At 41.3% G+C, this 20,412-nt stretch overlaps 1 protein-coding gene across 2 annotated transcripts in view; it reads right to left on the reverse strand.

The window, feature by feature from the left end:
• Abcb11 (ATP-binding cassette, sub-family B (MDR/TAP), member 11) overlaps positions 1–17,695 on the reverse strand; it is a 104,335-nt gene extending 86,640 nt beyond the window's left edge. Inside the window, exons 1-5 of one of the 2 annotated variants that reach the window (NM_001363492.1) lie at positions 17,596–17,695; positions 5,543–5,617; positions 4,349–4,451; positions 3,056–3,077; positions 223–274 (exon numbers count right to left, since the gene is read on the reverse strand). In NM_001363492.1, the coding sequence (NP_001350421.1) occupies positions 223–274; positions 3,056–3,077; positions 4,349–4,424 (150 nt within the window). In that variant the 5' untranslated portion in view covers positions 4,425–4,451; positions 5,543–5,617; positions 17,596–17,695. The remainder of the gene's footprint in view (positions 1–222; positions 275–3,055; positions 3,078–4,348; positions 4,452–5,542; positions 5,618–17,595) is intronic. The other variant, NM_021022.3, reaches the window with a different exon arrangement.
• Between the last annotated feature and the right edge of the window lie 2,717 nt (positions 17,696–20,412).

Genomic DNA, 20,412 nt, shown 5'->3' on the forward strand with positions numbered 1-20,412 from the left:
TAATTGTGTGTCGATGGATTCTATTCCACTGATATTAGCCAGTGGGTTTACTAAGCATTGGATTTTAACCAGTATTCATATGTTCGGTAAAGCTCATGACTACAAGACTGATCCCTAGAGTTAAGTCCTGCCAGTATGACTAAGGAGTTGGCTCTTCCTCTACTGTGGGAATAACTCACAGTTGCAAAGTTGCCAAGGGGAGCAGCACAGTGCATTATTTACCAGTTCAAAGAAGCCAACTCGAGCGCCTTCCCCTTTCTTCTTATCTTGTAACCTGAAGAGAAGGAAAGGCATTTAAAGGTCATGTTCCCAAAACTGGTGAGAAATTCTCCCTACATGGTGCTTTTCTGAATTATTCTTTAATAAGTATGCATTTCCCCTCTGGCTGGGAATTCTGGCCAAACCCAGTATTTTAATGTATTTTGCACTGATGAATTCCCAACAGCTGTAGGTGCCTGGACAAGACTTGTATAGGGCCATACCAATCTACATTACAGCATGAGGACAGGGGGTGGGGGGGGGGGAGTAGGGGAGTCCACAAGGTCGGACACATAGTTGAAGAGTTACAGGTAATCAATAACAGCTGAAAGCAGGGGCTGGGCTCTGTTTAATTCAGGAGTAAGATTCTTAGTAGATTGCCCATAATCCAACAGTCAGCCTTAGGCCATGTGTACAGGCAACATTAAATGGACTCAGCAGGAGATACAATATAAAATATTTATATATATTTTTGTATATTTATTGATTGTATAATTTGTATATATGTGTGTATATATTTGTATATTTATTCTAAATATATATATATACACTATACCATATATTCTATATATATTTTACATGTTCTATATATATTAATATATGTTCTATATATACATACAGATAGAGATATGGATACATAGAATATATATAGAACAATTATAATGTATAGTAATAGTGTATATATTCTAGTTGTCATGAAAACAATCACCCATCCATTTATCTTTGCCAAATGTGCTCCAGCTCAAAATGTCCTTTCTTAGACCCTCATGCGGACAGTTACTCCAACTTCAGATTCTCACTCCAAGTCTCCTAAGTCTCCTTGTCAGGACCTTCTCTAGCCAAGATCGTTAAGATTTCAATGACATCTGCCCTGACACACACATTCCTTCTCAGAGCTTCATCTCCAATTCAGTCTCTTTCTTAGGAAAAAAAATAGTTATGCATTCTCAGTAGCTACCGGGTATTATGTTTTCTAAATTTATAATGTTTATTCTATCTGCCCATAAATATACTTTCCTCATGAGCCTAGAGGGATGTACCACTATTATTCTGCTAAAGAAACATAGCAGTGTAATGACTCCTAATGGCCTACTGCTAAAGCCCTGGGTCAGAGCATCCTATGGCCCTGCTCAGAGAAGCTTCTTCTTGGAGTAGCTGGGAATTAACACAGAGATTCACAACTGAAAACCTGCAAAGAGGAAGAGACTTTGGAGCACTCATCAAACCCCTCTCCTTGGGGCTCAGAGATTTATAATGCAAAAAGATGTAAGAACCAGAGAGGATGAAGGACCCCAGAGAGTACAAGAGGACGGGTGCACACGGGAATTCACAGAGACTGTGTCAACACACCTGAAACCTGCACAGGTTCAAACCAGATGGGGTCCCAGCACTGAGAGGAAGAAGTGGGCACAGGCTCTGGGCTTTAACCTCTTGCAATCGATGCCTGCTGGCAAAGGGATAATCCATTTTCTCCAACAGAATGTCACTGGGCTTATCAATCACAGTACAGAGCAAAGAGGCCCCATGCCCAGGACTGACTGACACAAAATTAATTCCATAATTGTTTGCTTGTTGTGGGCTTTTGTTGTTGTTGTTGTTTTTGTTTCTTGATTTTTTGAGACAGGGTTTCTCTGTGTAGCCCTGGCTGTCCTGCCACTCACTTTGTAGATCAGGCTGGCCTCGAACTCAAAAATCCGCCTGCCTCTGCCTCCCAAGTGCTAGGATTAAAGGCCTGTGCCACCACCTCCCGGCTGTTGTGGGCTTTTTGATTCCTTTAATTTTGTTTTGATATTCTTGGTCTTGTTGGGTTTTTGTTTGTTATTTTCATTTTTTTTGAAGGTTTTTTTTTTGAGATTGAGAGAGAACTAAGGTAGGGTGGGTAGGAGGGAAATGGGGGAGAACATGGTAGGAATCGGAGGCAGAAAACATGATCAAAATACATTATATATTTAAAAAATGAAAAAAATAAAATGCCCTTCTTGCAGTGAAGGATTTATAATAGATGTTTCTTTTCTGCACTCGCAATGGGACTCTTGGAGGACCAGGGTCACCAGATTTCTTCTAGCAAAGTGCTAATCTTACCAGTACTACTGCTGCCTTCTGTCCTGAAATACTTTAAACTTTCTAAATCAACCTTCTGCCATCCATCTTCCATGTCAGGTACTCACACGGTGCCACTGTTCTAATGCAGCCCCATCCAATCCTGCCTCAACACTTCCTTACACGTGAACTCAAACGAGTGCTGAAGAGAAAGCTCAGAGAATTCAACTTTAGGTTTTTATTAGTCTCCAGGGGTTGGGAAATAGGGGAGATGGGGGAATTTGGAGGAGTGAGCAGAAGGTGTAGAGTTGGAGGAGGGGGCAGGAGTGGAGTTGGAGGACCTCCTGGAACTCATAAAATCACACTATTGTCCAGCTCTTTCCTGTTTGTTCAGGCTAGAAGCTCTGTGGTAGACTGGGATGCAAGGGAGGAAACTGGGCATAATCAGGAAGGGCTATCCTATAAGGCTTTAAAGGGAAGAAGAAAGCAGCCCAAAAGTGGTGGCGCACGCCTTTAGTCCCAGCACTCAGAAGGCAGAGGCAGATGGATCTCTGAGTTCGCAGCCAGCCTGGTCTACAGAGTGAGTTCCAGTACAGCCAGAGCCACACAGAGACCCTGTCTTGGAAAAAGAAAAAAGAAAAGGTGTTCTATACTTTCTATACATAGTAACGTAGATGAAAATACTCTGTCCTATATTTATAGAAATATTCTGAAATCCTTCTAGAGAAGATGCTGTGGTGTTGAAACGGTCACTCACCTTGATTTCTTATCATTGTTATCTGTCAGGATGAAGACAACGTATAAAAAGGTTAATAATTGTGTCCAAACGCAACATAATCATTAGTCAACCAAAAGCATTTCTAGGAAGCACTTTTATTCATGAAATATTATAAACTAATAACTGTCTCTTTCTATCTCTTTATCATCCCTCCTTCTCTCCCCATTTCCTGCTGCTTTGACTATATGTTTGGATATTTTTTCCAGATTATAAAATATTTGTATTTTCTGAATATCAAAAGGAAGTCTTTCCCTTTTTGATACAGGGTCTCTCACTCTGTAATGTAAGCTGGTTTGGGAGCTACATAGACAAGAGTAGCCTCAAATTCAGACTTGTGGTAATTTTCCTGCTTCAGTCTCCCATGGACTAGAATTACAGATGTGAGCTACTGGGCTTGATGGAAATCACCATTTCTAAATTAGCAGAAGTAAATATGGTCATTTGGTATTATCTATTAAGATGAAAAGTAATCTATTGTTTGGTTCCTTAGAAACATTTTCTATTTGTCAAAATTTATCTACTTAACAGATCACAAATTGACTGTAACATGTCTTTAATACCTCATCGCCACCAGAATCCATAAGACAGAGCTACATATTATTTTTGTCAGCCCATGTAGAGCAGATGTCAGTAGGAAATGGAAGTGAGTGTCTACAGGGACATAAGGAAGCCACAGAGAAAAGAACTCTAAGGAATATTTGTTACCATGGCCACCATTTCCTGGTTCCAATGACATTTAATACAGTTGCAGAAAAAGACTAAAGAGACATTATAGTGTGGATAAAGGGCTTGAAAATTGGAAAACTGGATTAGAAGCATGATTGCATGGATTGTTTTGATTCGTGAATGAATGAATGAATGGATGAATAGCAGCTTAGAACATGCCAAGGACTAATGTGTCAAGGCCCCTCATTTCTGCCAGGAGAGTGTTGGTAGGGCCTGTTTAAGGAGCAGAAACCATTAACAATTATCGTTGCCATGGTGATCGGCAATGCTATGGGGCTAAAGTTATACAGTGATCACTCTACTGAGAAGGAAGTGCTCATGGGAGATGTTAGCACTCACTCATGTTGTGCATTTTAACACAGAGCTAGCTTTCAGATGTGACATGAATTCTAGAGAGCCCGTCCAGTTTGGTTGTATGTCAGGCACATGCCTAGCCCTAGCCCCCCATGTTGTAGCTGATTTTTCTCTGCTTTTTGAAACCTCACTAGGCGTGTCTCACTCTTGTCTTTAGTTTTCTTTACACAAGGATCAAGGAAACTCGCTTACGGAAACCATCTGATTCGAAAGCATGATTCTCCTCTCCAAATTTCTTCACACTGCGAAGAATCACTGAGTCAGACATGGTGTCTGCAATCTTCACTCAACAACCCTATAAAATAAAACAGTTGCTGCAATTATTATACATTTTCTCTTTAACAAAAGTAGCTAAATAAGCAAGGGACTTGGCTCAAGAAACAAGCTTCTATAATTTGCCTCAAACAAACAAACAAAACCCCCCAGATCTTATAATTTAATAACATAACAATGAAAGAGACTAAATATTAGGAAAGAAACTGAGAATGGATTAGAGTCATGTGTTCATTAATTGTTATGCAAATGACTTTTGCCAACTTTTCAAAAGGTAGCCCAGTTGAAATGGTTGACTTGCTTTTCAGCTTTTGGCTCAGAGGAAGCTACAGTACAGCTTTCTTCAGTCTTCCAAATTCAGGTTCATCAGATACCAACAGCCTACACCGTGCCACCCAACTTTGTCCCTAAGGATATGAAAATTGTGCATGTGAGGTTCACCATTGGCAGGGACCACTGCTACATCTGCCTTGGTCATCAAGATTGGTTCCTTTGGTCTGCCTCAAAAAAAAAAAATGTTGGTCATGGTATTACCAAAGCAATCAGTAACTGGACACTGACATGTCATTAGCATGACACTGACACTCTAGAACAGACAGAACCAGATTTAGGTGGTGCCCTCTGCCTCTTCATGACAACCAAAACCCTCTCAGAGCCACCAAGAGACAGAAAAAAAAACAAGAGAACATTAAGCACAATAGAAATGTTACTTTTAATGAGATTATCAACATTGCCTAGCATATGTGACAGTGGTCTTTAGCCAGAGAGCTTTCTGGAAATATTAAGAACCTGGGTACTACATAGTCTGTGGGTTGAACTATGAATGGCTGCCATCCTCATGATGTCATAGATGACATCAACAGTGGTGCAGTGGAGTGTCCAGCTAGCTAAGAAGCAACAAGAGGAAATATTTCAATAAAAGACCATCTAGTTAAAAGAAAGAAGATGATTTTCTTTAGTTGGTGAGTAGACAATGATTGTTTATAAATTTATGTGCTCTTTCTGTTTATATGTGTTTTACCTATTTTTAACAAATCATCATTATAGTACTAAAAGAACAAAACAGTTGATGCTATTCTTTAGTATACATGGTACAATAATAACACCCAAGACCTTTCAGGTAGTGTCAGTGGCCTTTCGTAAGTAGAGCCCCAGGGGAAGGTGAGTCTAGATGAAGCAGAGAAGGCCCTGAATAAAACAAGAAGTTAGCATTAGTTTTAATCACAGCTCTCTTTATGAGTTTTCTCTACTTTGAATACATATCAACCATGAGTGGTGTTTTTAAAAATTCAAGCAGGCTCAAGACAATAAAAATAAACAATCAAAATAAAATGAAGCTTAAGTGGAAGAGAAAAGAGCACCCCAGTTGGTATTTTCACTATAGGTTCTAGATACATATGGGAGACTTGAGAGTTTAGCTCCTGAAAAAAGCAGATTAAAGAGCTCCTTTCTAGGTGGAGCTATTGACTATTCTAGACCCCCAGCACTGCTAGAAGGCTCCTGAACTCTTAGTGCCAATCGTTGCCCAAGGACTTATAGCTCATGATGAAATGCAGATCTATAAAGGTTATATAAGGAGACAGTGGTATATGTTACATATACATATACACATGCTGTGTGTATATATATGATTACATCTGCATACTATGCATATAAAAGAGTTGAAGATGGACTAGTAAAAATCTCTCAGCTTTACCTAATTGGGATCACAGAGGATGGAAATGACAGATACAGTAATTAGATCATTGCTAGCAATTTTCTAAAAGCAGTGATATAATTAACACTAGATTCTATGTTATGTCATGCATGCCTTGAAGGCCTGGTCCCTGTGCAAAGGAGTGATGCACAGTTATGGGGCTTTGATGTTGCGCGCGCTCAACTGGCCAGGAAGAACGACGCTGCTACAGGATCCTTCTGCACACATTTATTCAGTCCTGTTTCTTCTTTCTCCATATATCTCCCTTGTTTTTATATCTCCCTTGTTTTTATATCTCCCCTGTTTATATCTCCCTTGTTTTTATATCTCCCTTGTTTTTATATCTCCTCCGAACCCTGGGCCTCTCACTCCTTTTATACTCTCTCTCATCCACGCACCGCAGGCCACGCCACCTCACCAGGCACGCAGCTTCAGCTAATCAGGGCAGCAGGGGCAAATCTCCACCAAATTGGATTCACCTGTATCCTGGTACACCTGCGCAGCACTCAAGATGTTTGTGGCTTATATGAGGAAGTCAGGTGCAAGTCATACGACTTAGCTGCAGTCTCTGGCGCCTTTGGGACTGCCGCCACACCCGCTCCCCACACTTTGAGGAAATGATTAGATAGTGAGGATTCTGTCCTCATAAATTGAGTAATCCATTTCCTGACCCAGAATTGGAATATTCGATTGGAAGATGGTGGAACTGTAGAAGGTGAGTCACTGAGAACATGTCCTGGCTCCTTCATGTCTCTCTCTCTGTTTCTTAGTCATGACAGGGTGAGAAGTCTCATCCTTCACTCACACCCACCACCATGTTATTCAGCCTTGCCTAGGGCCTCAAGAAGTAGAGTTAGCCATGAGACAAAATTAACCTTTACTCTTGTTTGTGGAAGGTATTTTGTTACAGCAACAACAGCTGTTAGCCATTCCAAGGGTTGATCAGCATAAACAAAAATCAGTCAATAGACAATTTATATGGAAAGTGTAGAGCATCAAGAATAACTACAACCTGTCTTAAATCTATGAAATAAGTGATAATAACTGACAGATATATTTTTTATCAGTAACTAATACTGGAAAACAGCAGATAAACATCTTCAAAGTGCTGAGGAAAAATAACTTTTAACCTGGGTCAAAAAAGTCAGTTTGTCAGTATCCTGACATTGAGAATGAAGGGAGGATGCAGAGTGAACTAATACAGAGTGGACTTCAGAAGTAAAGAGTAACTAGAAAGGATTATGAAAAAGAACCAAGCATAAACATAAGAACTAACAAAATACCTCAGTATAGGCCATTAAGTCTCAATATGGAGTTTAACTTACTTATTTCAAAGAGACAAAAATTAAAACTGTGTGTGGTCATTTGAATAGAATAGCCCCCCATAGATGGCTCCTCCAGCATCAAGTCTGTCTGGTCACTGCCATGCTTCCCACCATGATGATAATGGACTAAACCTCTGTAAGCCAGCCCCAATGAAATGGTAACCTTTATATAAGAGTTGCCTTGGTCATGGTGTGTCTTCACAGCAATGGAAATCCTAAAGCAATAAGGTATAGTGTTCAGTGTGTAGATGAAGTGTGTTGAACTCACTCTCATAAGTATCTATGCCTAAATGTTCTACTAGTTATGGAATGTGTAATTGAACATCTGATTCAAACTGCCAAGGATAAACCTACAAATCATACTCAGTGAATGAAGACAGTGGCAACCTCTACCCCCACATATTACCTGTTTCCATTTGTGTGTATGAAATGTCCAGTAGGGACAACCAATAGAGACAGTAAGTGATGGTCTAAGCCTGGAGCAGCTGTAGAAGGGAGTTCAAGAAAGAGTAGCTGGTAATGAAGACAGGTTCTACTAAGGATGAGGAAAATATTCAAATTCTGAACTACAGGGAAGGTTGCATAATCTATAGATGCACTAAAATCTTCTGTGTTATATGCTTCATTCAGATGAACTCCATGCTACGTAAATTACACCTCCAACCAGCTATAAACATGCAGGCAGAACATTCAAGGGAGAAAAATTCCACAGTAGAGAAACAGAGAGTGATAAATGCTGACAGTCGGCTAGCTTTCTCTTCTTTATGTGGTTTGAGACTCAAGATCATCAAGTGGAGCCACCCTCATTTAGAATGGGTCTTCCCATTTCAACTAACCTAATCAAAGATCTTTTCACAGGCATCGACAGAGAATGCTGAATCTAGGTGATTCTTCCTCACAGAGATATGCTTATCTCATGGGTGATTCTACATCCTGTCAAGTTGATAATAAACTATCATAATTAGGAGTTTTGGTAAGTTCCTATTTAACAACAATGTATAAAATCTGAATTTAGGTAAAAATATATTTAAGTTACATTTGACATATGTATAAAAATTTGCTATTTCGTAATACATATAGTTAAATGAAGCTGAAGCGAGCTGACAGCCTCCTCTGTACTACCTGGTTTTCATACATACTTGAAGGCGCTTGTGTAAGTTTCTGGAGGAGAAGAGTTACCAACAGTCTTACATAGCTGTGGATCCCGCAAGCTACAGTAATGATCTGTGGGACATCTGTAAGATGTATTCCTTAGTGTGACACTGACATGATGATTATGTGGACCATCAACTTCTCTCTGGTTGAATGTGAGGCCCACTTCTCAGGAGAGAGCACACGAATGGGTCTGTAAACCTAGCCAAGAGCCCGTGGCTGAGGAGGTCCTGGGCCATAGCAGAAAACTTAGATTCTAAGTTTACTAAAGTGTCCTGTTGTCAAACTGTTTTCTCAATACTCGATTATACCCATAGATAAGTGCTATGCCCAGTCTTCATCAGAGAAACTTCTGGGCAGTGTTTAACGCAGAAGCCCACATCTGGCCAAAAGTCCAAGAATGTTTGGAGAGCTGAGTGTTTGGTCCTAAATTGGAAAGCCCAGGGAACGTCATAGAAGAGTGAGCAGAAAGAATGTAAGAATCAGAGGATGGGAAACGGGCAGAAAAAAAAAAGATGTCTTCTGGGTATGACACAGCCATGGCACTCAAGATTATCTGCAATAGACCGGCTTAAGGCTGCACGTCTTCATATTTCGTCATGGTTAAGGGAGGGAGCCACAAGGCCTCATTCCTCCCTGAGACACTATAAGCAATTAACAACTGTTGAGAGACGGGGAATCATTTTCTTCAGTCATGTAGCCATTGATGAATTGTTCTAGCCCAGGAAGCAGCCTCCCCATCTCTGCTCTGGCAAGCAACTCTATTCACATGGGAAGAGGCCACATAGAAAAGGAAGATATGAAAAAGTAGGAAAATTGAGGAGAGAGGGAAATCGATGGAATTAAAGATCACAGAAATTCATTATATAAATGTAGACAATTATCAAACAATTAAAAAGACAATCAAAAAATTAATTCGGATATTAATAGAAAAAACTAATTTCTCTACACAAGCATATTTTAATTTTTATTTAAAAATTTCCACAGAATATATATATTGATCATAATCTTCCCTTCTCCTGATAATTATATTTGTATATATAATTTTTTAGCAGATATGCTGATATAAATGCAACCAAGTAAGAAATAAAAGATTAAACACTGGTAAAATATACACATTTCTATTCAGTAAAATTATGTATTACATTATACAGAGCTCTGGGAGTCATGTGGAAGAGTTGATGGACCAGGAGGGGTTAGAAATTCCACAGGAAGACCAACAGAGTCAACTAACATAGACCCTTGGGGACTTTCGGAGACTGATCCACCAACCAAATAACATACATGGGATAGCCCTAGGCTTCCTGCACATATGTAGCAGATGTCAGGAGCAGGGACTGTCCCTAAATCTGTTGCCTGTCTTTGGATCTGGCTCCCCTAACCTGTCTGCCTTGTCTGGTTTCAGCAACTTAATGAACCAAGGTGTGGTGATACCCAGAGGAGCCTTCCCACCCCTTCTCAGAGGAGATAGAGAGGGAAGTTGGGGAGAGGCTGTTTAAGGCAGGGACTGTAAGAAGGGGGGACATGTGATCCAGATATAAAGTGAATAAATTAATTAATTAACAAAATAAAAAGACTAAAACCTATTAGGTCTTTAATAACCTATTATTATTCATTTTTAATTCTCATGTCTTTTTTCCTGTCTCAGACATACAAAATCCATGATAAAAATTCCATCAATGAAAATGAACGTCAGCAAAATATGTTATGATGGAAATCTGTTGGAAAAACAAACAAAATCAAAACCAAAACAAACCAAAAACAATAAAGGCAGATAAAAATTTAAAAAAAATTGTGTGTTACAACTTTAAAACACATGCATGCTAAAGACGAGCTCACAAAGAAAATTAAGAAATTGAAGCTTGATAATAAAGTCAGGGATCTAGAAAAAGCTAAACAGACATCAAAGATTTAGTTGTAAGCATAAATGCAGTTAATTTTTCGAAAGATTAAAGAATGAATGCCATTCTTCTTAAGATGCTTTCAGAAAAGATTACGGAGCTGAGGGTGGCACCCCATGCTTACCACGTGGAGGTCCTGCACTCAAGCCTCAGCATAGCAAAGGGGGGAAAGGATTTCAAAATTAATAAAAGTGTTTTTAAAATTCAAATAAAAAATAGAGGACAAAGCAACTGAAAAGTTTTTCTTTTCAGATAACCAAAGACCAGACAGAACTCCACAAAGCATCTCAGTAGAATATATGCAAACCACAAATAAACAATAGAAAACACATAGGCAGAGACCAGACCAAAAAAAATTTAAGTCATAATCAAATACTATAAATGACTGTTTGATAACAAGTTTGAAAACCAGGATAAAACAGATTTTTCTAGAAAACATGTGAATCACCACATTCTGTACAGAAGAAAATAAAAAATGTAAGATTAATAATCATTAACAATTTTTAATAATTATTTCAACAATTAACAAATTGAATATTCAATATTAAAAAAAATCCTTCCAATTCTTACCCACGTCCCCCACCTCAAAAATAGGCTTAGAAAGAACAAAGCCATCAAAAGCATGGATGGCTTCACAAGTGCACGTCCTTCCCGCTCCTTCCTGGTTGAGGCCGTTCTAACCCATCTGCTCTGCTCTGCTCTGCTCTGCTCTGCTCTGCTCTGCTCTGCTCTGCTCTGCTCTGCTCTGCTCTGCTCTGCTCTGCTCTCCTTTAGTACATTTGCTGCCGGAGTGAACAGTATCAGTTGCTTTGTTAACTGGGAAGCTAGGATAGCTAGTCAACTTGTTAACTAGTAAGCTAGGATAGCTAGTCAACTCATTTCACAAGGCAACTTTGATCTTGACACCAAAGAGAGAATGTTATAAAGAGGAAAAATAGACAAGAAAATTGACTTTAAAGTGCTAAGATAGACAGTAAACATAATTCAGTAGCCTACAAAATAAATGAGACAAGGCTGGTTTGGAGCATAGCATGGTTATTTAGGAAGACAAATGATCATTTGAATAGATTCAGAAAATGTACTTGATATAATTAACATCTGTTCCTGATTTTAGGAGACCAATAAAGTTGGAAAAAAAAACCAGAAAACAAAAACAAAATGAAGTTTTGCAAATGTAACAACAAGAAAATTTGAGGTCATGATCAGGAAGAAGTACTAAAACCAAATACAAGCCTAGACTAAGCTCCAATAGCACAAGGAGCTGAGAGAATAGAGGGAGCGTTCTCTTTGGTACAGCTAATAAAAATATACTCTGATGGAATAGCTTTGGAGAGCAAATTAAAAATAACGAGAAAGAATAAATACGCTAATGGTGGGTTGGAGAATATCCTATTCTGTTATTTTCCCTAATAATTAAAAAAAAGAAAAGAAAACTGAAATGGCGTTTAGTATCTACCACAGGTGTTTGTTTTTTCCATTAATTAATTAATTTATTTATTCACTACATTCCATCATAGTCCCCTCCCTCTGTCCCTCCCAGCCACTCCCTCCCACCCTCCTTCACTCATTCCCCACCCCGTCCTGGGTACCAACTCACCCTGGCACATCAAGTCTCATCAGGACTAAGTTCATCCTCTCCCACTGAGGCCAGACAAGGCAGACCAGCTAGGGGAACGGGGTCCTCAGGCAGGCAATAGAGCCCCAAGCCAGAGACTGCCCCCCTCCAATTGTTAGGGGACTCACTTGAAGATCAAGCTGCGTGTCTGCTACATATGTATATGGAGGAGGCCTAGGTCCAGCACCTGTGCCCTCTTTGGTCTGTGGTTCGGTGTCTGTGAGCTTCCATGGGTCCAGCTTCATTGACCTGTATGTCTTCTTATGGTGTCTTTGCTTCCTCAATCCTTCCCCCACACTTCCACAAGACTCCCTGAGCTTGGTCTTTACAAAAATTGCTTGTTCCCCCAGCAATGCTCTTTACAAATGCCTTGACTTTAAATCCTTCAAGAGGAACTGGAGAGAAGGTCCAGCAACTAAAACCCTTGACATCCATCCAGCCTGACTATCCTAGAATGATCCCCAGAACCGGATGGAACAAGAAGGGGACCTGAACACACACTCTCAGAGGCTGGAGGCAAGGGTAAAACCAAATAAAAAGTCACGAAATTCTTGTCTCAATGGGGGTAGGGAGTTGGCTGCATGCCTTTAATCCCAGCACTTGGAAGGCCAAGGCAGGTGGAGCTCTGTGAGTTCAAGGCTAGCCTGGTCCTGAGAATGAGTTCCAGGCTACACAGAGAAACCCCTGCCTGGAAAAACAAAACAAAAACAAACAAACACCAACAAAAACAAAAATAGAATAGATCCTTATTTCCTGAGATGGAAACTACCTCTTCCCACGTTTTCCAGATACTGGCTCTAAGGCATGAAGAGATTCAGCCACATGCTCAAGAGCATAGGTTAGCGAGTGATGGGGCCTAGAATCAAACTCACATCATATGAGATCCATGCAGAGACCTGTAGTAGCGTGTTTACTGCAGCATGTTTTTGAAAGCAAAAGCTTGAAGAATATATAAATGAACAAGAAAATGAGACCTCGGTGTATAGAACTTTTGTTATTCAGACTAAATGAAGTAAGTAGGAGAATTCAGGGGAAGTATGGATTGGAGAGATGTATAAGTCTCCCTCCCCCTTCTATCTCCCTCTTCCTACCCTCTCTTATCTCCTTTCCATCCCTATCAACCCCTACTTTCCCTCTCCTAGATTCATGACTTCATGTTGCATTGTGTGACCTATTCAGTTTAACCAGGGTCTTGTGTATGACCATTGTACCAGAACTATCAATGTGATAGTTCCTGGCGGGGCTCACAGTAGACACTGGAGGTAATGATTCCCCGGCTCTCCGAAGCACCAGTAGCAACTAGTGAAGTAGTGAGGGGTGGGTTCCCTTGAGTTATTTTCCCTACCTCAGTCGTTCATTTAAGATGATTCATCCCACTGCCAGTCACGTCTTCAGGAGAATTTAGAGGCCAACAGTACAGTGCCTTCCCTCAGATTCCAGATTTTCACAGACCCCACTGTTACTTGCTGCTCAACTATATTATTTTTAGATGGAGGGCACAATGAGAGTTCACACAATCTTACTTGTACTTCTCTCTGGCCTGGAACTCACTATATAAACCCAGGTTGATCTTTAACTTGCCTCACTGAGTGCTGGGATTATAGGTGTTTACCACCAAGCCATCATGTTTTTAAAACATATCTCTGCCTCCCAGTTAATCCATCTTCGCCTCAGTGTGCTGATGCTGGGAAAGCCCACAAGGGAAGAGAACACAGGTTGCTTTTTGCCCTTTATGCTGTCCATACCAATCCCCTCCCTCCCTCCCTCCCCCCTCCCTCCCTCCCTCCCTCCCTCCCTCTGCCTTTCAGGGTCCTTTGCAGTCAACACACTAACCTGGATCCCTTCTCTCATTCCAGCCACTCAGCAATCCCACACATGAGGTTTCCTACAGCTTGTGTCTTTCTGGACAGCCTTATAATTCATTTCTGTCATCTTTCATTTATTATGAAAATGAAACCTCCTCAAAGATAAAGCTTTTTTGCAAGCCTGGATTTCTACACCCGTAACATCATCAATATCCTTCAGCAAAGACCACCATGAACGGAACCATAAGTCAACAAGTGGAGCCACAGAGGAGGACACATTGGTGACCATGAAGTGTCTCAGTAGGAGAATGTTAGAAAGGTCCTGTTATGGGATTGGGGCTTCCATTAGGGAAGCTGGGGAAGGGCCTAAAGAAGTGAGAGTTTGCTCTAGATGCTCTGCACTTTGCAGCAAAATTGTTAACTATTCTTTGGTTTTTTGTTTTACTATGTATGCTTTCAGAGTAGGTCTGAGGTTAGCGCTGTGAGATTGCTTATGTCTGTGTCTAATAGGAGAACAGCATTGTAACTAAAGTGGTAGGCCAGCTACTGACGTCAGAGGATGATTTCTGTTCCTCTCTCATCATTGGTCGGAATGATGTAGTGCTATGATCCTCTTCTTGACATAATTCACAGGACACAGGTCTCGGGGCCAAAGGCATTCATCAGTATTTCTGTGAGAATTGGAAGGTCCTGTCATGATCTCTGAGGCACTCAGCCGGGGCAGGAATGACATTTGAAAGCCATTGTGCTGAAAATTTTAATGACTTCAAGTCACAAAGACACTGAAGAATTTTTAGCATTAAATGTGGTGAAAAGCCGGGCAGCACTCAGGAGGCAGAGGCAGGCAGATTTCTGAGTTCGAGGCCAGCCTGGTCTACAGAGTGAATTCCAGGACAGCCAGGGCTACACAGAGAAACCCTGTCTCGAAAAACCAAAAAGAAAAAAAATGTGGTGAAAGTACACTGAAAACAGAAAATTAGTAGAAAATAAATAAGGTCTTGTTTGTGAATTTCCCCAGAAAAAAAAAATTCTAAAATTCTAAAAACAAATACAAAAAGAAGGAAGGAAGGAAGGAAGGAAGGAAGGAGGGAGGGAGGGAGGGAGGGAGGGAGGGAGGGAGGGAGGGAGGAGAGGGGAGGGGAGGGGAGGGGAGGGAAGGGAAGGGAAGGGAAGGGAAGGGAAGGGAAGGGAAGGGAAGGGAAGGGAAGGGAAGGGAAGGAGAAAGAAAAAGAAAGAAAGAGAGAGAGAGAAAGAAAGAGAGAGAGAGAATAAAAGAAAATATGTCTTAGGACTGGATGTTCGATGCCTTGCCTCATATAATTACAGTGTAGAATGCAACCAATCTGTATTAGACCACATCTTCACCCATTGGCTGACTCAGGAACAGTCCTGGAAACGGCTTGTAGTAGTCCTGTTAGTCTCTGAAACCCTAGCAATGAGGTAGGAATCCGATTCTCAACGACAAACAGGTTTGGCAGGTGCTTGAGACTATGAGAAGGTTTTTTTTGTTGTTTGGTTTGTTAGTTGTTTTGTTTTGTTTTGTTATCAACTGAAGCAGTCACAATGTTGCTGAGTCCTACTTTTTCAGCTCATATCTTATAATGTCCAATTAGCACCTAAACTATTTTAATCCATTGCCAAAAACTATAATCAGAATTTCTTAATAATTTACAGTAATAAAAATTTTAAATTAATAACACATAATTCAGAGCTGAAAACAAAATTTAATGTTATTCGCTTTTCCTCTGAAATTCCATGTAATGAATTATTTTTATCTCTCCCAAATCTCTGAGGAAAGGACTGAGAATTTTCAAGCCTTTCAGAAAAATCAATTTTCTGTAACATCGGAGAATCTAGCAGTTTAAAGCAGGAAATTAAGATTTCTACATAATGGTTATCTGACTTGGCTGTGTAAGTAGGAACACCTCAAGAACTCTTATTTGACCACAAAACCCCCAGTGTCCCTCTCTGTTCCATGACATGTGATATTTAACCTGCCTACTATATATATGTGCTTCTGTTCAACTAGGGTGAAGTTTCCTTTTGATAAAAGATGGAATCTTATCAATTCAGAGCCGAACACTGGAGGTCAGTCCCATGACCATAACTGGTAGCCTCAGCAGTGACTTTTCTATCTTAGAACATTTGCATCAGCTCCTGGAAGAGCACAGTCGAGCAGAAGGGTGGAGCCCAGCGTCTGCATGGATTGTCCTTGAGAACCTAAGGGATGAGAGCATCCAGCGATGGGGACGAATGAGGGGCCTCCGAGATACTCCAGATGAAAGGGGACAAACACAGGCTCCTGTGAGCCACGCAGGTACAGGACAAAAAGTCAAGGTCCTCCAGTTTCTTGTGTGCATCTCATGGTGGCCAAGGTGCTTTGTGACTTGGTGGAAATACCAGGCTAGAGCAGCACATGAATGGGCTGAACTTCTCTAAGGGCCTGGTCCACACTAACAGCTGAGTCTGGTATTGCAAATAAGAAGGAAGGGAGGGAGGGAGGAAGGGAGGGAGAGAGGGAGGAAGGAAGGGGGAGAGGGAGGAAGGAAGAAGAAATGGATTCTCAGAAGCTGGTCTCAGAATGAAGAATCCTACAATCCTACTGCAGTAAGAGCAAGGACCCCGCCGTTCCCCCTCCCTCTCTGAATCATGATTTTATTGAAATATAGTTATTACACTCATCATTTTGTTGTCTTTGGTTGCGTCATCGAGGATCTCTGACACAAAGTGAATGTTCCTGCTGCATTCACTCTCGGGCTCTTTACGGAAGAGCCTTCTGCACTGGGTGTCCTCTTCCCATCCCAGCCACACAAAGTCAGTTCAGAACAGTGGGGGAGTTCTCAAGGAGGTTACTTCCCGACTAAAATATTTAGTGTGCCAAACCTTGTAACCTGATTTACCCTAGTGGAGCTTCCGGAGGGGACAGAAGACAGGTGACAGAATTCATGGAAAACTACAGACCTTGGCTGAGGGAGAAGCATGGGCACTAGCCTGGGAAGGCTCTGGAATGTGCATATTCACCTTGGATTTGGGAGGAAAACCCAAAGTAGACAAGGGAAGGTGGAGAGGAGGGAAGAACACATAGAAGGCCCAGACCCCAGAGACAGAATAGGAGCAAGGGACGAAGGATGGACTCCCCACTAGGTCTGGGGAGTACAGGGCCATCTCTGGAGCAGCTGTCGATCCCTTGGTTCCTTGTGATCTTTAACCCTGGGGATTGGGGCTTTATCCTGAGAACAACGGAAGCTAGTGAGGGGTTAACACTTTAACATCTCCGATAAGTCTTGGGATTTTGTGATTATTAGTTCAAATCATGCTTCTATAATGCCAAGTTTAAAGGACATCTCTCTGGGGTTTTTATTTTGGGTGATCTCTTTTTTCAATCCATTCACCTAATTTTGCCACACACACACACACATTTTTGAGACAACTGAAGTACAAAATAGCACTGCTGTAAGACCGTTACCAGGCCTCCCTCACTGTATATAATACTAAGAAGTCAGCCATTTGTCTTCACACGTCTACCCAAGCACTGTAGCTTTACTGGATGACAAGGTTGGGCTTTTGGTAAATCTGAACCACAACCCTCCCCCATAAACTGAGACTACCAAATAAAACAGACTCGGAAAGCAAAGACTTAAAAAACGCCATAGGCAAATGAGAGTCACTTACCTACAGATGTGAATTTGAGGGAGCCAGGAGAAGCGAGAGACGCCACTGTGGAAAGTCAGGGTTGTACACCCCTTTCCAAGTTCAGTTTTCATGGTAATAAAGCATTGAACAGAAATCAGGCTTTTTTAAGAACACTATCTATTTGCTTATAGGTCAATGGCCTAAAGTCCAGATCTAGCACAGTTCAGTGACATGAGAGGAAAGGTCGAACATACTCAAAGCAGGAACCCAAACCCAGAGTGCGTGGGGACCTTCTGAGGGTATCAACAAGCTTTAGAAAATGCCCAGTTGCCCGAGAGTGGGGCCTCATGGTAGAGAGCCTGGTGAGAGGCCCGACTCTTCTTTTTTAAGCCCTAGGTTTTAAAAAGTAACTTTAAAAAAATCTAACAGGACCAAACTACTTCTTATCGTCTCTGCTCTATTTGAAGTGACCCTTGTGACATCCTGGGTTGCAGGCCCTCAGTGATCTGGAGCCAGCCCCAAAGTTTCATGGAGAATTGATAACATGCAATTGCCTTCTGCTCAGAACTCTGTGCACACAGATGACCCTTGAACTCTGGTCTGAGCAGTCAATAGCCTCAAGCTCTGCCCACTAGCTGCAGCGCTGTATAAGTAGAAATGCATTACTTTAAAAAACACATTCCCATTAACAAAACCTCAAAGCAAATAAGCTTAGAACTGGCTGTGACTTTTCGTATGCCTTCTTACTATTAATCTCCACATATTTCTTTAAAAAAACAAGTTTTACCATTTTTCTTCTTCATTAATTTCAATTGCATTGTATTATAAAAAGTAATATGGCCATATGATTCAAAATGCTATTTAGTTTTTATATTTCTTCCTGGAAAGGGGATGTAAGATTGTTACTGGACATGGGGTCCCAACTTGTGCTCCAAGTCAGAACCGATCAGCTGCCTTCTATAGGCCAATAAAATAGCCAAGTTAGTAATAGAAAGCAGAGAAAGGAGATTTATTCAGTGTTCCACATTGGGAAAAAAATACAGAGATCCAGTGTATATCCAGTTTTGGGCTCCTGAAATGAGACCAGAATTTAATTAGAACACCAAATGCACATCTTAGCAGTGCCAGTTAAAATATGATCCTGCCCACCACTGACTGGGCTTCAGGCTGGTTCCTGAAGTGGTCTACCAAGTTGTGAGACTTGTGTGAAGTCTCAAGAGACTAGTTCTTGCTCTGGCTGGTATCTCTTTCTTCTCCCAGAGTGAGATTCCTGAGGAAATTTCAATTTGGAGGTGGGAGGACCAGATTCACTACAGTAGTCTGATGGTCAGATGGAGAGACACATAGCATCTCTTTACACTATCTTCATTTCTTCCAGGCCAGAGAGAGGACAAGAAAAAAGGCTGAGCTTGCAAGACTGTGGTTCTTAAAGCATACCCACCACACCAGAGATGGCTACTGAGCATAAAGGTTACAATACAGTGGTATGCATGCTTACCTAAGAAGGTGAAGGTAGGCCAAGAACAGTTTTCAGAATCAAGGAGATGAATTGCAGACAGACTGGAATGTTAGCCCTGTGGCTCAGAATAATAGGAATGGTTTTGTGGAGAAGTCTTCCACCAACTATCAACTCTTGTTTGGTTATTATAGCCCTGCAGATCAAAATGAATTGGAAAAACTCAACACCAATTATCTAACACAACATAATTGGCTGTACTTTGGTAGAGTAGGGAGGTTTAACTCATTACAGAGAGAAGCAAAAGGAACTGGCTTCATAATTAGGTTCTAGCACTTGCTTCTCGATTTAGCTATGGTAATGATGCTTGCTCTACTGGCTGGTTTTGTGTGTCAACTTGACACAAGCTGGAGTTATCACAGAGAAAGGAACCTCCCTTGAGGAAAGACCTCCATAAGATCCAGCTGCAAGGCATTTTCTCAATTAGTGATCAAGGGGGGAGGGCCCATTGTGGGTGGTGCCTTCCCTGGGCTGGTAGTCTTGGATTCTAGAAGAAAGCAAGCTGAGCAAGCCAGGGGAAGCAAACCAGTAAGGAACATCCCTCCATGGCCTCTGCATCCGCTTCTGCTTCCTGACCTGTGTGAGTTCCAGTCCTGACTTCTTTTGGTGATGAACAGCAATGTGGAAATGTAAGCTGAATAAACCCTTTCCTCCCCAACTTGCTTCGTGGTCATGATGTTTTGTGCAGGAATAGAAACCCTAACTAAGACACTTGCTAACTTCATCACCCTCACGTGAAGTCCACTGTGCTCTGCATGAGAAGAAGTCTGTAGTGGAGGAAGGTTCTCCATAGTCATCCAGGGACTTAGAATGACAAGCCTCTGTTATCCTGAAGATTCGGCTTTCAAGGTCTCCTTAGATATTGGCATCTAACTATCACATGGGGTATTTTACATGAACAGTTTCCATGGACCAAGCCTGGGAGTGGCATTCATCACTATTATTCACTTTCCATTCAGAGACTCTATCGTATAACCACTCCTTCCTGAAAGGGAAACTAGGAGGTAAGATCTACCTATGTGCCTAGAAAGTATGGTTAAGAGCTAGCCAACCTCAAGAAATGGCATTTGAAATCACAAAGATTTTAGTTTATATTGTACTACTTATGTGACTGATATGACCCAACCAGCCTCCTGCTGGGACCTCACTGTGCTATGGATTCTGGGTAGAGATCCTGCAGATGGAAAGTACGCGGATGTGGAAGCAGAGCAGGCTTTCTCTCAGCATTTGCTAAAAACCAGTTGGCCTGACTTGCAGGGAGCATGCTCCAACGTTAGCAAGTCGGAGGGTGGGAGGGTGGGAGTCAAAAATGCACAAGGAAACAGAAGGGCTACTCAGTA

This window comes from Mus musculus, chromosome 2, assembly GCF_000001635.26.
Source record: "Mus musculus strain C57BL/6J chromosome 2, GRCm38.p6 C57BL/6J".
In the NCBI taxonomy this organism is placed as follows: Eukaryota; Metazoa; Chordata; class Mammalia; order Rodentia; family Muridae; genus Mus; species Mus musculus.